Source organism: Hypanus sabinus, chromosome 4, assembly GCF_030144855.1.
Source record: "Hypanus sabinus isolate sHypSab1 chromosome 4, sHypSab1.hap1, whole genome shotgun sequence".
Classification (NCBI taxonomy): domain Eukaryota; kingdom Metazoa; phylum Chordata; class Chondrichthyes; order Myliobatiformes; family Dasyatidae; genus Hypanus; species Hypanus sabinus.
In genome coordinates, this window is record NC_082709.1 from 154,765,477 (window position 1) to 154,779,794 (window position 14,318).

The 14,318-nt window shown below is 41.3% G+C and overlaps 1 protein-coding gene across 1 annotated transcript in view; it reads left to right on the forward strand.

Moving 5' to 3' along the window:
• The window catches only part of LOC132393370 (suppressor of tumorigenicity 14 protein), a 58,202-nt gene that overhangs the window by 15,542 nt on the left and 28,342 nt on the right, over positions 1-14,318 (forward strand). Inside the window, exons 5-10 of the mRNA XM_059968492.1 lie at positions 2,331-2,530; positions 2,642-2,680; positions 7,113-7,332; positions 8,446-8,588; positions 8,946-9,043; positions 10,853-10,965. Of these exons, the coding sequence (XP_059824475.1) occupies positions 2,331-2,530; positions 2,642-2,680; positions 7,113-7,332; positions 8,446-8,588; positions 8,946-9,043; positions 10,853-10,965 (813 nt within the window). The remainder of the gene's footprint in view (positions 1-2,330; positions 2,531-2,641; positions 2,681-7,112; positions 7,333-8,445; positions 8,589-8,945; positions 9,044-10,852; positions 10,966-14,318) is intronic.

A 14,318-nucleotide genomic window follows, 5' to 3' on the forward strand; every position in this document is an offset into this window, starting at 1 on the left:
AGACTCCACTTTCAGGGAACTATGCACAGTTATTCCTAGTCAGTTACCCTGGTCTAATCCTCACATAGACAATCCTGTCCATTGACTTTGGATGTTATTTACAATGTCTACCACCAATAGAAATTATATTCTAATCCACGTACTCACATTTTTCCTCAGGGTGTTTCACTTGCTGTCAGCTACTCTTGCCAATGTCCGAGCATACTTGGCTGCACTCTCCCTGTTCTGCCTTTTGTCCCATGCGTCACCCTGATGGCAATTCGACATTGCTACCTTGGTACAATTATCACCTCTGTGACCAGTGAGGCACAATATTGTCTTTATTTCAGTGTGCTCTGATATATCTTGTCACAGTGAGCTTGCAGTAAGCTAATTGGGTCACGCTGTTTTATTTGTTCTTTGATTTGCAACGCTCCCTATGTGGAGGCAGTGTTACGGGTTCTGATGCACGGTGTTGACCCAAAACCTCAGATATCCCTTTTCCTCCATCGATGCTGCTTGACCCAATGAGTTCTTCCAGCATTTTTGTTTCACTGAATTCCAGCATCTGTAGTCCCTTGTGTGCCCACACAGCCCCCTATCTCTTGGTACAGTTCTGTGTGTTTACTCAGTTGGTGAGGGAAATCTTGCAGGGTGTTCAATCTTCAATTTCAGGCATTGCATTTAAGTTTTGGATTGATCAATCATATCTCAGTATTTCTCTGTAGGCTATTTGTAATTTGTCAGTAATTCTGCCTAACAATAAAGGATCACTAATAAATAAAATGGTTCATTAAGGTTGCTGTATCTGGGGGCTGGTAGTGGGGATAAGCTCCTATTACCTATAAAATATTCCCAATAGTGTGCGTCTCAAATAGCCTCTGACAACCAAGTCCAGCTCCTGGCCTTCATGTGTGGCATAGCTAATAAACCTGGCTGAACCTTCCCTACTGACGGGAGAAGGGGCAAAGGTGGGTTACTATCTTCTTAAAACCAGTTGCTTCAAGCAGAAGGGGCTTATCAGCCGTGAGTTGGCAGAAGAGAAGGAGAACTCTGATCTCAAACCTCTGCTGCCTTGCAGCGATACCCTCTCATGGGGAAGGCTTCGTGAATAAACCCCGAGAGAAAAATCCGGAGTTGGAGTCCCTAAGGCTGTCCTACATTGGGATCCAAACTGAGTGGAAACTCCTGCGACGCCGCAGGTGCCAAACCGTATGGGTCTCTGCCGGTCCTTTGGATCCATCTGCTACTTGGTGAGACAGAGCTTGCTGCTTGGGTAACGCCTTGCTCTCAGATCATACTGCCCTGCCCTGGTTTGCGTATCACGTAGACAGCTGGGGTGCAACATCCATGACCAACCCCAACTAATGGAGGGCCTCAATAAATAAGATCTCATAGTGTCAAGACAGCAATTCTCGGAAGAATGTTCTGCATATGAGAAAGTGTACGGGCAAGGTGAATTGGAAAATAGTTTCACCTTGCCATGTGGGAGTTAATTCATGTGATACACTCTTTAAAATAGAGTAACCTTCAATGGTGATTGCCCCATACAAATTTCACATTTTACACTTGTTATGTTACAATTTCCACAAATGGTTTTTGAATCTCTAATCTTGATTCTGATATGTCATGGGGCATAATAGGAAGTGAAAATATGTGAACACAGCAAGAAGGAAAGAGGAAGTGTGGGCCATTTAGGGAAAATGGATTTTCAGAAAGAAGGAAAAACTCAGGATGTGAAGGTTAATTGAAAGATCGAAGTGACAGAGTGTTCCTAATACGGGGCGCCATGGTGGCGTAGTAGTCAGCGCGACGCCTTTACAGCTCGGGGTGTCGGGGTTCAGAATTCAGCTCCGATGCTGCCTGTAAAGAGTTTCTACATCTTTCCCCGTGAACGTGGGTTTCCTCCAGGTCCAACAGTCCAAAGGTTGGCAGGTAATTGGTCATTGTAAGTTGTCCTGTGATTGGTCTAAGGTTAAACAGGTGGGTTCCTGGGTGGTGAGGCTCATTGGGCCAGAAGCACCTGTTCCTCACTGTATCTCTAAATAAGTAAATACACAAGTGACTGCTGATGTTGAGACGTGGTGCAAGTACAATCTACTAGATGAACTCAACTAGACAAGCAGAATCTGTCGAGGTTGTTGGCATTTGTCAAAGGATGTTGACCTTTTGTGTCGAGACTCTGCAACGTGAGATGTCTGAGTACACACCTGAGTTTCTACAGCGCGCTTCAGATGCATAAGCTTTGTTCTGACTATTCCAACAATGGCAAGTTGTCGCTTTTGTTCACTAGTTTCTGTGAAGTTGACATATTTTCATTCTGACCCCTTTGTGCCTTTGTTTTGTTGCAGTGAAGGAGAAGAAGGACTTCGAGCCTATTATTGGAGTAAGTTCTCGGCTCCAGAGGACGTAGCACACTACATCAAGAATACAACTACATCTAGTTTGCAACATGTCAATGGAAAGAAGTTGAAAATCCCCTTATTGAACTCTTCTGAAGAGATTTCCTCTGCTGAAGAAGATTTTGATGTTTACACAATTGAGCTATTTGGTAGTGTTTCATTTGCAAAAAAAAAGAACATTTGTGCAGAACTAAAATTCAGTCTTGCACTTATTTGTGTCCTCGTCTTAGGCATCACAGTGTTTTCTTTTTTGTTCGCAGCTTCAGGATCTGAAGAATATGACCTAACTGTCAAATCAGGTAAGGATTCTGTTTCAGTTGGAAACACAGATGTTTGCAAATTGTAAGCCCCCACAAAGAGAAAGGTGATAATAATCAAATAATTTGTCCCTGTTTCAAAATAACACCATTGAATACTCCAGTTGTATCTGTAAGCAGATAGGAGTTCACCTTGACATCTCTTCCAATGACACCCGAGCTTGGACCGCACTCATTATGTAGAGTAATGGAACGTTATCCACGTTTTTATTGTGCTCAGATCCTCAGAGTACAGAACGAACCCACAATCTTCCGACTTGAGTCAAGAGCAGCACCACAGAGGTTAGAGTGGCATGTTAGCTGCTGTTGTAGATTGGAGAATGGTTTATCTAGGATAATAGACCCACAGGAACAGCAGTATGTAATCTACTATCACTTTGTCCTCTTCAGTAGTTCACTGGAGATTCATGCGTTAGTTCACATTTAATCTTTTCACTTACTGAAAGCACAGTCCATAATAACCAAGGGACAACAGTGAGAGAATTAAAAATGCTGCTACAATAGGCAATGTTATTATTCTGAAAAATTTAAATCTGCTGGTAGCTAGTCCATGGTTTTGCCAGATTTCTGAATCTATCAAACTCTGAGTAAGAAGCCAGCATTTGTAACAACACCAGGCACTGGAGGAGCTCAATGATTCAGGCAGCATCTATGGAGGGAAATGAGCAGTCAACATTTCAGGTTGAGACCCTTCATCATGAATAAAAGAAAGAAGGAAGACAGCTGGTATAAAAAGATGGAGAAAGGGCTGGAACAGTGGATATGTAGATGAGAGAGAGGAGAGAGTGGCGATGATATTAGAAGCTGAGGAGTGTTACATGGAAGTGATAAAAGACTGAAGATAATGGAATCTGGTAAGAGTGGAAGGTGGAGCATATAATAAAGGGACAGACGTGACAAGAAGAACCAGTAAGAGGAGTGTGTGGCTGGAGAGGGTGGAGTAGAGGGAAGGGAAAGGGTGCTTGGGGGAAGGTGGATCAGGAGAAGAGGAAAAAATGGAAAAGGTACAGATGGGGAGTGCTTACCAGAAGTTTGAGAATTCCACATTCATGCCATCAAGTTGGAGATTGCCCAGGTGAAATAAGAGATGCTATTCCTCTTATTTGCATTTAGCCTCAGTGTCACAATGGAGGAAGCCATGGACAGGCATATTGGTCTTGAAAATGGCAAGCACAAATAAAATGGCTGGCCATTGGGTGTTCCTGGCTAAAATGGCAGCTGGACCTGAGGTCACCCAGTCTGCGTCCTGACTCACTGATGTAGACGAGGCCACAACAGGAGCACCAGATGCAATAAATAACAGTAAAGGATTCACATGAGAAAACCTGCCTCACCTAGAATAACTGGTTAGGTACCTAGATGATGGTGAGGGACGTGGTGTTGAGACAAATGTAACACTTTTTGTAGCTACGGACGAGGGTGCTTGGGGATAGAGAGGGAGGGCTGAGCTGGTGAGGGAGTCAGAGAGAGAGAGATCCTTGCAGAAAGTGGAGGGGTGGGCAGGAAAGATGTGGCTGAAGGTGTGATCCTGTTGTAGAAGGCAGAAATTGCAATGAATGGTATGCTGGAGGCATAGATTAATGAAATAGTTGGTAAAGTCTAGGGGAACCAGAGGCAGGTGTAACTCCTTGTAGTTTCAGGGGAGGGTGCATTGGGTGGAAGGGTATAAGTGGGAGGGATAGTGGTTGAGAGAATCACAGACAGTGATCTCTGCAGAAAGTGGAGGTGGAGGGGGGTGGGTGGGAGATGTGCTTGGTAGTGGGATCCCATTGTAGATCAAGTCAAGTCAAGTCACTTTTCATTGTCATTTTGACCATAAAATGCTGATACAGTACACAGTAAAAACACAACAACGTTCCTTCAGGATCATGGTGCTACATGAAACAACACAAAACTACATTAGACTATGTGAGACAACTCAAGGCTACACTAGACTATGTAACACAACACAAAAACTACACTAGACTACAGAACTACACAGGACTACATAACGTGGACAAAATAGTGCAGAACAGTACAATAATTAATTAACAAATAAATAAATAGTAAACAAGACAATAGGCACAGTAGAGGACAAATTTCAATATAATAATAAATGATATAGATGTCAGACTAGACTTTGGGTATTGAGGAGTCTGATGGCTCAGGGGAAGAAACTGTTGCACAGTCTGGTCATGAGAGCCTGAATACTTTTTGCCAGATGGCAGGAGGGAGAGGAGTTTGGGGTGCATGGGGTCCTTCACAATGATGTTTGCTTTGCGAGTGCAGCGTGTAGTGTAAATGTCTGTAATAGCGGGAAGAGAGACCCCGATGATCTTCTCAGCTGACCTCACTATCCGCTGCAGAGTCTTGCAATCTGAGACGGTGCAATTCCCAAACTAGGCAATGATGCAGCTGCTCAGGATGCTCTCAATACAAGCCCTGTGGAATGTGGTGAGGATGGGGGGTGGGAGGAGATGGACTTTCCTCAGCCTTCGCTGAAAGTAGAGACGCTGCTGGGCTTTCTTGACTATGGAGCTGGTATTGAGGACCAGGTGAGATTCTCTGCCAGGTGGACACTAAGAAATTTGGTGCTCTTAACGATCTCAACAGAGGAGCCATCAACGTTACTCCATGCTCTCCTGAAGTCAACAACCATCTCTTTTTGCAGAAGTTGCAATGAATGATATGTTGGATACATTGGTTGGGGTGGGATAGTAAATGAGGACAAGGAGAACCTATTTCTGCCTGAGGGTGGGGAATGGAGTGAGGGCAGAAGTTACCCCATTTTCTGAAAAGGGAGGATCTCCAGGCTGTCCTAGTGTTGAAGGACTCATCATGAGGATAGAAGTGGTAGAAACAGAGGAACTGAGAGAAGGAAATGGCATATTTGCAAGTAACAGGGCATGGCGAGGGGGTGTGGACAAGGCAGCTGTGGGTATCACTGGGTTTGTAGTAGATGTTGGTGGATTATCTGTCTTCTGTAAAGGAGAAAGAAAGATCAAGAAGGCGGAAGGACATATTAAAGACCAACTGAATTTGAGGGCAGGATGTAAGTTGGTTGTGAGCTTGATAATATTGATGAACTCTGCACCTGAATTGTAAATTTCCAAATGACAGTATAATTGATTTGAAATGGCTTGTGAAATTTTGATCATTATCCAGTGATGAAAAATGAAATGTGAATAGTATACCATTTCTGACACCACACTGATAAATTCTGAAGTCTCTACCAGTTTACAGTTACTAGGCAGCCTTTTAAGGATTCAATAATTACATTTTTAATAAAAGTGATTCATATTTGAAATGCATAATACCATAATTTGCATATTTTAAGCAAATATGCAAACAATGACATTATACAGGTCAAATATGATGATGCTTAAGATAAAAGCATTATCTTAATGCTTCCAAAATGCTGGTGGAACACAGCAGGCCAGGCAGCATCTATAGGGAGAAGCACTGTCGATGTTTCGGGCTGAGACCCTTCGTCAGGACTAGCTGAAAGGAAAGATATTAAGAGATTTGAAAGTAGGAGAAGGAGGGGAAAATGCGAAATGATAGGAGAAGACCGGAGGGGGTGGGATGAAGCTAAGAGCTGGAAAGGTGATTGGCGAAAGTGATACAGAGCTGGAGAAGGGAAAGGATCATGGGACAGGAGGCCACAGGAGAAAGAAAGGGGGGGGGAAGCACCAGAAGGAGATGGAGAACTGGCAAACAGCTAAATATGTCAGGGATGGGGTAAGAAGGGCAGGAGGGGCATTAACGGAAGTTCCCTCCTCCCCTTACCCCATCCCTGACATAATTAGTTGTTTGCCTGTTCTCCATCTCCCTCTGGTACTCCCCCCCCCCACTTTCTTTTTCCTGAGGCCTCCCGTCCCATGATCCTTTCCCTTCTCCAGCTCTGTACCCCTCCTCCCCTTCTTACCCCATCCCTGACATATTTAGTTATTTGCCTGTTCTCCATCTCCCTCTGGTGCTTCCCCCACCTCCTTTCTTTCTCCCAAGGCCTCTCGTCCCATGATCCTTTCCCTTCTCCAGCTCTGTATCGCTTTTTGCCAATCACCTTTCCAGCTCTTAGCTTCATCCCCCCCCCCCCCCCCCCCCCCGGTCTTCTCCTATCATTTCACATTTCCCCCTCCCCCCACTACTTTCAAATCTCTTACTATCTTTCCTTTCAGTTAGTCCTGACGAAGGGTCTTGGCCCGAATCGTCGACAGCGCTTCTCCCCATAGATGCTGCCTGGCCTGCTGTGTTCCACCAGCATTTTGTGTGTGTTGCTTGAATTTCCAGCATCTGCAGATTTCCTCATGTTAGATCTTAATGCTTTCTTCTCTCTTTGCATTTTACAAATTGTATTATTTTTACCATCAGTCATGTTGTAGATTATTGCCTTATTCCCTTTGGTACTGTGAGTTTGTTTCTTATTTTGCAGCGATTTCTTTTGACCTCTATGCAAAACCAGGTAACAATCGGACACTGACGCTAACACGGCCAAAAAGATCGTACTACCAATGGCGACTGCGAGTTCCGGCAGGGCATATTGTACACTTAGTGATTCTGACGCTACACGGGGCGATTCCAGGAAACTGTGCAATCCATAAACTATCTGCTTATGATTTCCTACTCCCCATTCAGAACAAAATAATTGCACGGTAAGACAGGCAGCAGGTGGAATTTACATAATGAAAATGTGTTCACGCTACGCTGTGTTTTGTTTACTTCCTAGCATGAAGCTGACAATTGCTTACTATGAATAAGCCTAAATTTGCTCATTATCTATTGTCAGTTGGTGTTTGGTTGTGGAACAGCTTTGGGAGCAAACTTGGTTCATTTGCACTGGATTGTTTCTTGTGGTTTATGCAGAGTGGCATCCTGAGCTTTACTGAGTTTAGTTTTTCAATATGATTTAAAATTTACATCTGAATTGATAACTAGAGTACTAAATATGAATGGAGACAACAGAGACTGCAGATAATGGAAACTGGAGCAAAAGCAAACCTGCTGGTGGAATTCAATGGGTCAAGCAGCATCAATGGAGGAATGATTTGAGTTATGATTCTGCAGCAGTCAAAACATCAACTATCCCTTTGCCTCCATAGATGCTGCTTGACCTCCTGAATTTCTTCAACAGTGCTTTTTGCCCAGAACATGAATATCAGTTGCCCTTCCCTGGGGCTGTAAGAGATTATCACTGGAAACCTCTGACGGCCTGAATGGGTTTCTACTCATCATCTGCTAAAGTTACAGCAACTGATCATGATAGTTCTAAGAGCTCTTAGTTTTTTCTTCTTCTTTTAAACTTCATGCCTGGATATGTATTTGGAGGCAGCGGTCCACCTGCTTTGAAAGAAAAGTCATCAAGAATTGGTCTACTTCTCAAACTTTGTAAATGTCGATGTATTTAAGTGTTCTTGGTCTAAAAATAAATGTTTGGGTGGAAATGAGAAGTTTCAAGCTGGAGACTGTCCTCTGCATTTGGATAATGTGTGGAATATATATTGCAATAAAACTCAGAATTAAAAGTAGAAATCTGGGCTCTAATTGAATTGTTCATGTGTTATTCTTAAGTGACAATGACAAATGTACTTCAGATCAGTTCTTCTGCATTTACGTCTAAGAATATTGAAGATAACACAAACTTTAAATCCAAAGGTGTTTTATATAAAAGTTACAAAATTGGGAAATATTGCCACTTAAAATATGCTGTTTATGGACATTTTTATAATACGTTATGTCGAACAAGAAAATAACATGATGTTTTTCAGGTGGTGCGGTTCACCTGTCAGCTGGAACCCTCCTGTTATCAGATTGACTTCATCCGGCAATGTGATGTTGGTGACATTTTCATCAAAAATTCGAAGAGGCGGTGCAGTATTTAAAGCATATTTTGAAGCTATTCGAAAAATGGGTAGATATGTGAATATTGTTTTATGAAAAGCATTCTGAACTATTTGACCAATAATTGATCTTCTGGCTTCATTAAAACCTAAGCCTTAATACTGGACTTGTGGGTGAACCGATAGATTTGTGTGTGCATGTGTTTAAATTGACAATCCCAATTGAATTGTAATACTTCCAGTAAAAATAAATTTCCATGTTCTAGGACTATATTAAAACAAAAACTAGAGACAAAGAAGATTTAAAATTTCCCTTCATTGTTGCAATTGTACTTTCTATTGATAATAACAGAACAACATACAAGATTGACAATCTGATGGTGTGATTATATTTTGTTTGAGATTTTAAAAATACTTTTGCCTCCTAGGCTGTGGTGGAAATTTCATATCCTGGAATGGTTCCTTGAGCTCTCCCTATTACCCTCGTTACTACCCACCCAAGATTGACTGTACCTGGACAATAACCGTGAGTAATAGTACGATTCCATTCTTCAAAATGCCCCCTCTGCGTTAAAGCTTTCATCCATGGGGAAAAGTTTCAAAATACTTACAGCATGTGGATACAGTGAACTAAAGCTCTTAAAGTCATTCTTTGTTGGTGATTTCTTTACATCAGATGGCGTATAGTTGCTTTTCATCCAAAGGAATTTCAAGTACAATATTAACTACAGACTAATGACACAAGAAATTGCAGATCATTTAATCTGAAGTCCTGATGCAGGTCTTAATCCAAAACATCGATGATGATTATCTCCATAGTTGCCGTGTGACCCACTGGGTCCTTCAGTAGTCCAGTGGTGCTCCACCTTCTAATTACAGATCTGTTGTCATTCAAAGACTAAGGAAAGGAGAAGTACCTAACATAAAAGTAAAAATACATCACCATTTCACCTGGAAGGAACATTTCGGGTTCAGGATGGTGGGAAGAAGAAGGCAATTATGGAGCCGGTGCAAGAACTGTCATTGCAAGAAAAGTTGCCTCTTGAATGGAATGGATGCAGATGGCAATTCATGGAAGAATTAGGATATTGCGGTGGCAATGCTGAAATTAGGCTTGGTGGTGTCATCATACTGAAGGTGTCATAAATGACAAAGAGTGATGTTTGTTGGGGTCAAAAGTAAGAACAAGGGGTGTTCTGTTAATATACGGATACGTGAAGGACTGGGAGCAGAGGTATGGGAGTGGCTTGGTACCATCATGGTTAGCATTATATAATTACAGCACCATTGAAGTGGGTTCAATTCCTACCACTATATGTCAGGAGCTGGAACAACTTCCCCACGTGGATTTCCTCACACATTCCAAAGACACACAGGTTAGAAGAGTAATTGATCACATGGAAATAATTGGGCAGTGTGGTCTTGTTGGGCTGGGAGGGCCTGTTACAATGATGCATCTCTAAATTTTAAAAAAATTAAGGGACAAGAATTAGAATGGGTGTATTGAGGCAACACTGGATAGAAATTTTCATTTAATGAAAAGGGAATGCACGCTGCCATATAATTGACAAGATAGAAGCAATAGAGATGTAGAGATTGGGAAGATGGGATGAATTCCTTTTGGGAAGCTGGGTGGTAGGAAGTGGACATCTGTGGTTTATAGTAGATATTATTTGTTAGGCTGTTTCCAGATTGGTGAAGTTGAGTGAGTGAAAGGATGAGTCAGAGATATATCATTTGAGGGTGAGAAGAGTGGAAATAGTCAACAAATTTTCTGAAGTTATAAAGATGAGAATGAAGTAAGAAATAGCAATTATAGTTATTAAAGCATTCATCTAATTTCTGCAGTGGTAAAAGGTAACTGCATTGGGCTCTATTGAAGGTGGTCCTGGTGGGGAATGGTAGTATGGATCGATTAAGTTAGTCTCTGGTTTTCCAGTAATCAAGAGCACCACTCTTGTCACTAGAATTGAGGATCATAGACTGGTTAGACAAAACTTTGCAAGTTCAGCATTGACTGTACTAGTTGTAGAAAAAGTAAGGTAAATTATTTTTCAAAATTAAGGTAGAAAAGGAATGATGTTAATGTACAATGTATAGAATGAATCATTATTTTAGTATAATCCAAAATGCTTTACAGCTATTAAAGCGTCATCACTGCTGTGTTTTCAAAATCCTGAAATTTTAATTCCTGAAACATCTGGTCTAGAGATTATTTGTATTCTGCTTTGAATGGTGGCAGCCTACTTGGATATTTTAGTATATTTTCTAGCTTACACTTAAAAATCAAATGTAGTTATTAACTTAATGTAATGGTTGTCATCTTCTTTAACAGACACCTGCTGTAGGATATAATATAGTCCTTTCTGTCATTGTTTTGGAAATCCAAGAGAGATCCCAAGGTTCAAGATACTGTGATAGGGACTGGTTAGAGATTGATGGAATCAGGTAAGACTGTAGATTGTAAAGTTTATTACAAGGGATGAGGCGATATGTGAATTATTCTTAAGTCATGAGGGATCTCAGATGAATGAACTTTAATCTCCCCAAGCATAATTCGGAAAAGAAGCTGCTTTTGTACCTCAAATTCAGCAGATAGATTAAGAGGTGGCAGTACTGCCTCTTCGAATTTCCAGTTGTAAATACTGCAAATCAATGGCAAGCTATTAGGTTTTCAGATGATTTGACGTGTCAACCAGTTTGTTCAGAGAAACCTTTTTGAATCAGCATGATAAATGTTAAACAGAATGGATTCACAATCCACTGCAAGTACACTGTCACCTGACATGACATTACTGCAGCTGGCAGTTGTATACTTGTGTCTTCCATAACTTCATTTTCTTGTTTGCCCTGATTTCCTTAATTGGATAAGGATCCGGCTGAAATAATGCATAAAATTCCATCAGTGGTGTCTGTTCTGTCACTTTTTGTGGTATTCCACTTGTGAAATATGACACGTTCAAATTCTGCCTAAATTTCCCAGGCAGTGAGTTTCTTCAGTGACTCTTTCACTGTCTAAGCAACCCCCTCTGGCAAGCTGAATGGAATCTTTGCAAGTGTTTAACTCCATTTCTTCTGATAAAATTAGCAAATTCAGCAACCACAGCAGGTGCCTCCATTGTCCACCTCAAGATAACTCTGGAAGACCAGCTGTAGGAAAGATCATTGTCAGTTTTGAAATAGTTATTTCAGAGAACCGTTTCCTCAGAAACTGTTAGAATCGCAATTTACTTAGAAATTCCATCTGCTACAATTGCATTTCTTATTGATGGATCTACAAAATACATAAGTAATCCTCAAAATTCATTGTTCGGCAAAGAGCAGGGTGTTTCTTACTGTTTATATTTTCCTGCCTCCAGATAAAACTCTGGCTGCTTTCTTGATGGGAGATGCATCCAGGTGTCCTTTATCCATGGCTTCAGAAGCTGTTCTTCCTTGTGATTGCATAACAGCTCTAGCTTCCCAAAGGACTGTATCATTCTGGTTTATTTTCTAGTACAATTTTCTGTCATATAGTAATAATAAGTCATCTTCACATTTTCCTTCCCATCCATGTTGGTTGCATCTTGGCAGCCATTAGGAAATAGAATCATGTCTCATTGAAGTAACAAAAAAGTGGCCGAAATGTTAAACATGTTTTCCAGCAATGACTCATTCCCAACTAGTTTTGAAATCTAATTATAGGTGTATCAACTGGCAGTCAGCTCAGTAACTGCAAATTCTGATACTAATGTTGTTTTGCCGTGAAACATAACTGTGTGAAAACGTGTTGTTGCCCATCTCTACATCTTCTTTGAGGCTTTTGGAGTATGTCGTACGACTCACCTAAAATATTGGACTAACTTCTGTGATTTGTCATGTTCCAGTTGATATACAGTATTCTATAGAGAGTCTGCAACAGTTTTCTCTGGGTGTTTATTCTAATTGCTAATCTTGTACCAATGAACTCTAGAATTATGGATGGAGTCGTCATACTGTTGAACATGACTGGGAAATTGAAATTATTAGAATTATTTCCAGGAATACACATATTCACAAATGAGTTAAAGCTTTTGTGTCTTTCCAGCTATGAAAATCAGTGCTCTTTATTGTACTGTTATTAATTTTGCTGCTTCGGATTTCACACATTTGCTTAATGTGTGTGGGACTTGGAGCCAGCTTCTCAGAAGCAGATAGATTTCTATTCCACCTGGAAATATCAGACATTCACTGGAAAGATTTAGCAATAATTAGATCAAGTTTAATTATCATTCAACCTTACATGAATACCCATGAATACAGCCAAACAAAACAGTGTTCGCCTGGGGCCAAGGTGTAGAACACAGCACCAACAGTCACACACAGCACAAGGCAGATGTAGCACATACAGAATAGCAGTAAACATACAGTCACGCAAAAAAAATCACATAGCTCAGGTTCCTGAGTGTCATGTTATCAGCAAGAACAAGTGCACACCGTCAGCTGGTGAACGCAGTCCAGCTTGCCTTCCACCAAGTGTACACTGGAGGGCAGCACAGGCAGGAGGGGCCAGCCCCCAAGCCCCCAGTCCAGCCTGGATGTCACACCACACTGCATCTGGTGTCTCTTCTCCTGGGCAACCCCGTGGCATGAGGCCTCGTCTGCGCTTGTGGCCTAAAACTGAGGCCACAAGGGACCCCCCGCTGTCAGTCTCGCCAATGAACCAGTGAACCAGACTTGTAGTATTCTACATTTCCAATGTCCAACACGGTCTTGCAATTACAGGAAAAATGTCCAAGTCAATCACTCGTTGTTAGGCAGCACACCATGTTCATGCATCGAATCTGATGCCTTTCTGTAGCAGACATCAACACGGTCTGCACTAAGTCCAGCTCCTCCATTAACAAGCAACTCAACAAAAAATGAACCTGTATTAAAATGTCTAAGTTACAGCTTCCCAGTAGTCTAGGGGGTCTGGATTTTCCAGACTTCAAAAAATATCTTTTTATCTTATGTGGTTGATTGGGTTTGCAGGGACCCCTCCTCAATTTGGCTAGACATTGAAGCTTCACAAGCAAAATGCCCTCTTATTAATCTGATTTTCCTCAATAAGATGAAACTAGTTAAGGAATATGGTCATAATCCAATAACAATTAACACAGTCAAGGCTTGGAGGGTGGTGTGACAATTGAGGGCAACACAATGAAAATGTCACCCTTCACTCCAATAACCGGCAGTCCAGATTTTCAGCCTGGCATAATGGACTCTGGATTTAATCTTTGGATTTCTAAGGGTATTTTCATTCTAGGAGATTTGTTTGATGAAGGAACGATGCTGTCTTCTAGTCAAATAGTACAGAAATTTAACATACCCAACAAGGATCTTTTTTGTTTCTTTCAGATAAGATATTATATACAGAAAAAGAACATCATTGTTAACTGATTTCTATAGTTCTGACATAGAAAAGAGGGTGTTTTGTTCTAAGGGTGAAGTCTCCATTAGTACTTTTTACAGCATCCTGAGTGAATGTTCTTGTGGAGAGGCTGAGCAGCTGGGAAGGGTCTGGGAAGGAGAGCTGGGAGTAGAAATTACAGCTGAAACATTGGAAGACATCTATGATAATGCAAAGAAAACTTAAGTTTGTAATAGAACTCAAGCATTGCAACTCATAATTCTGCATAGAGCCCATCTGACTCCAGATCATCTCTCGAAATTTAAGACGGGGGTTTCTCCAATGTGTTCTAAATGTGAAGTAAATACTGGAACTTTCACCTACTGTTTTTGGACTTGTCCTAAACTTCAGGCGTTCTGGAGTGATATTTTGGGTGAAATGGAAAAGATTC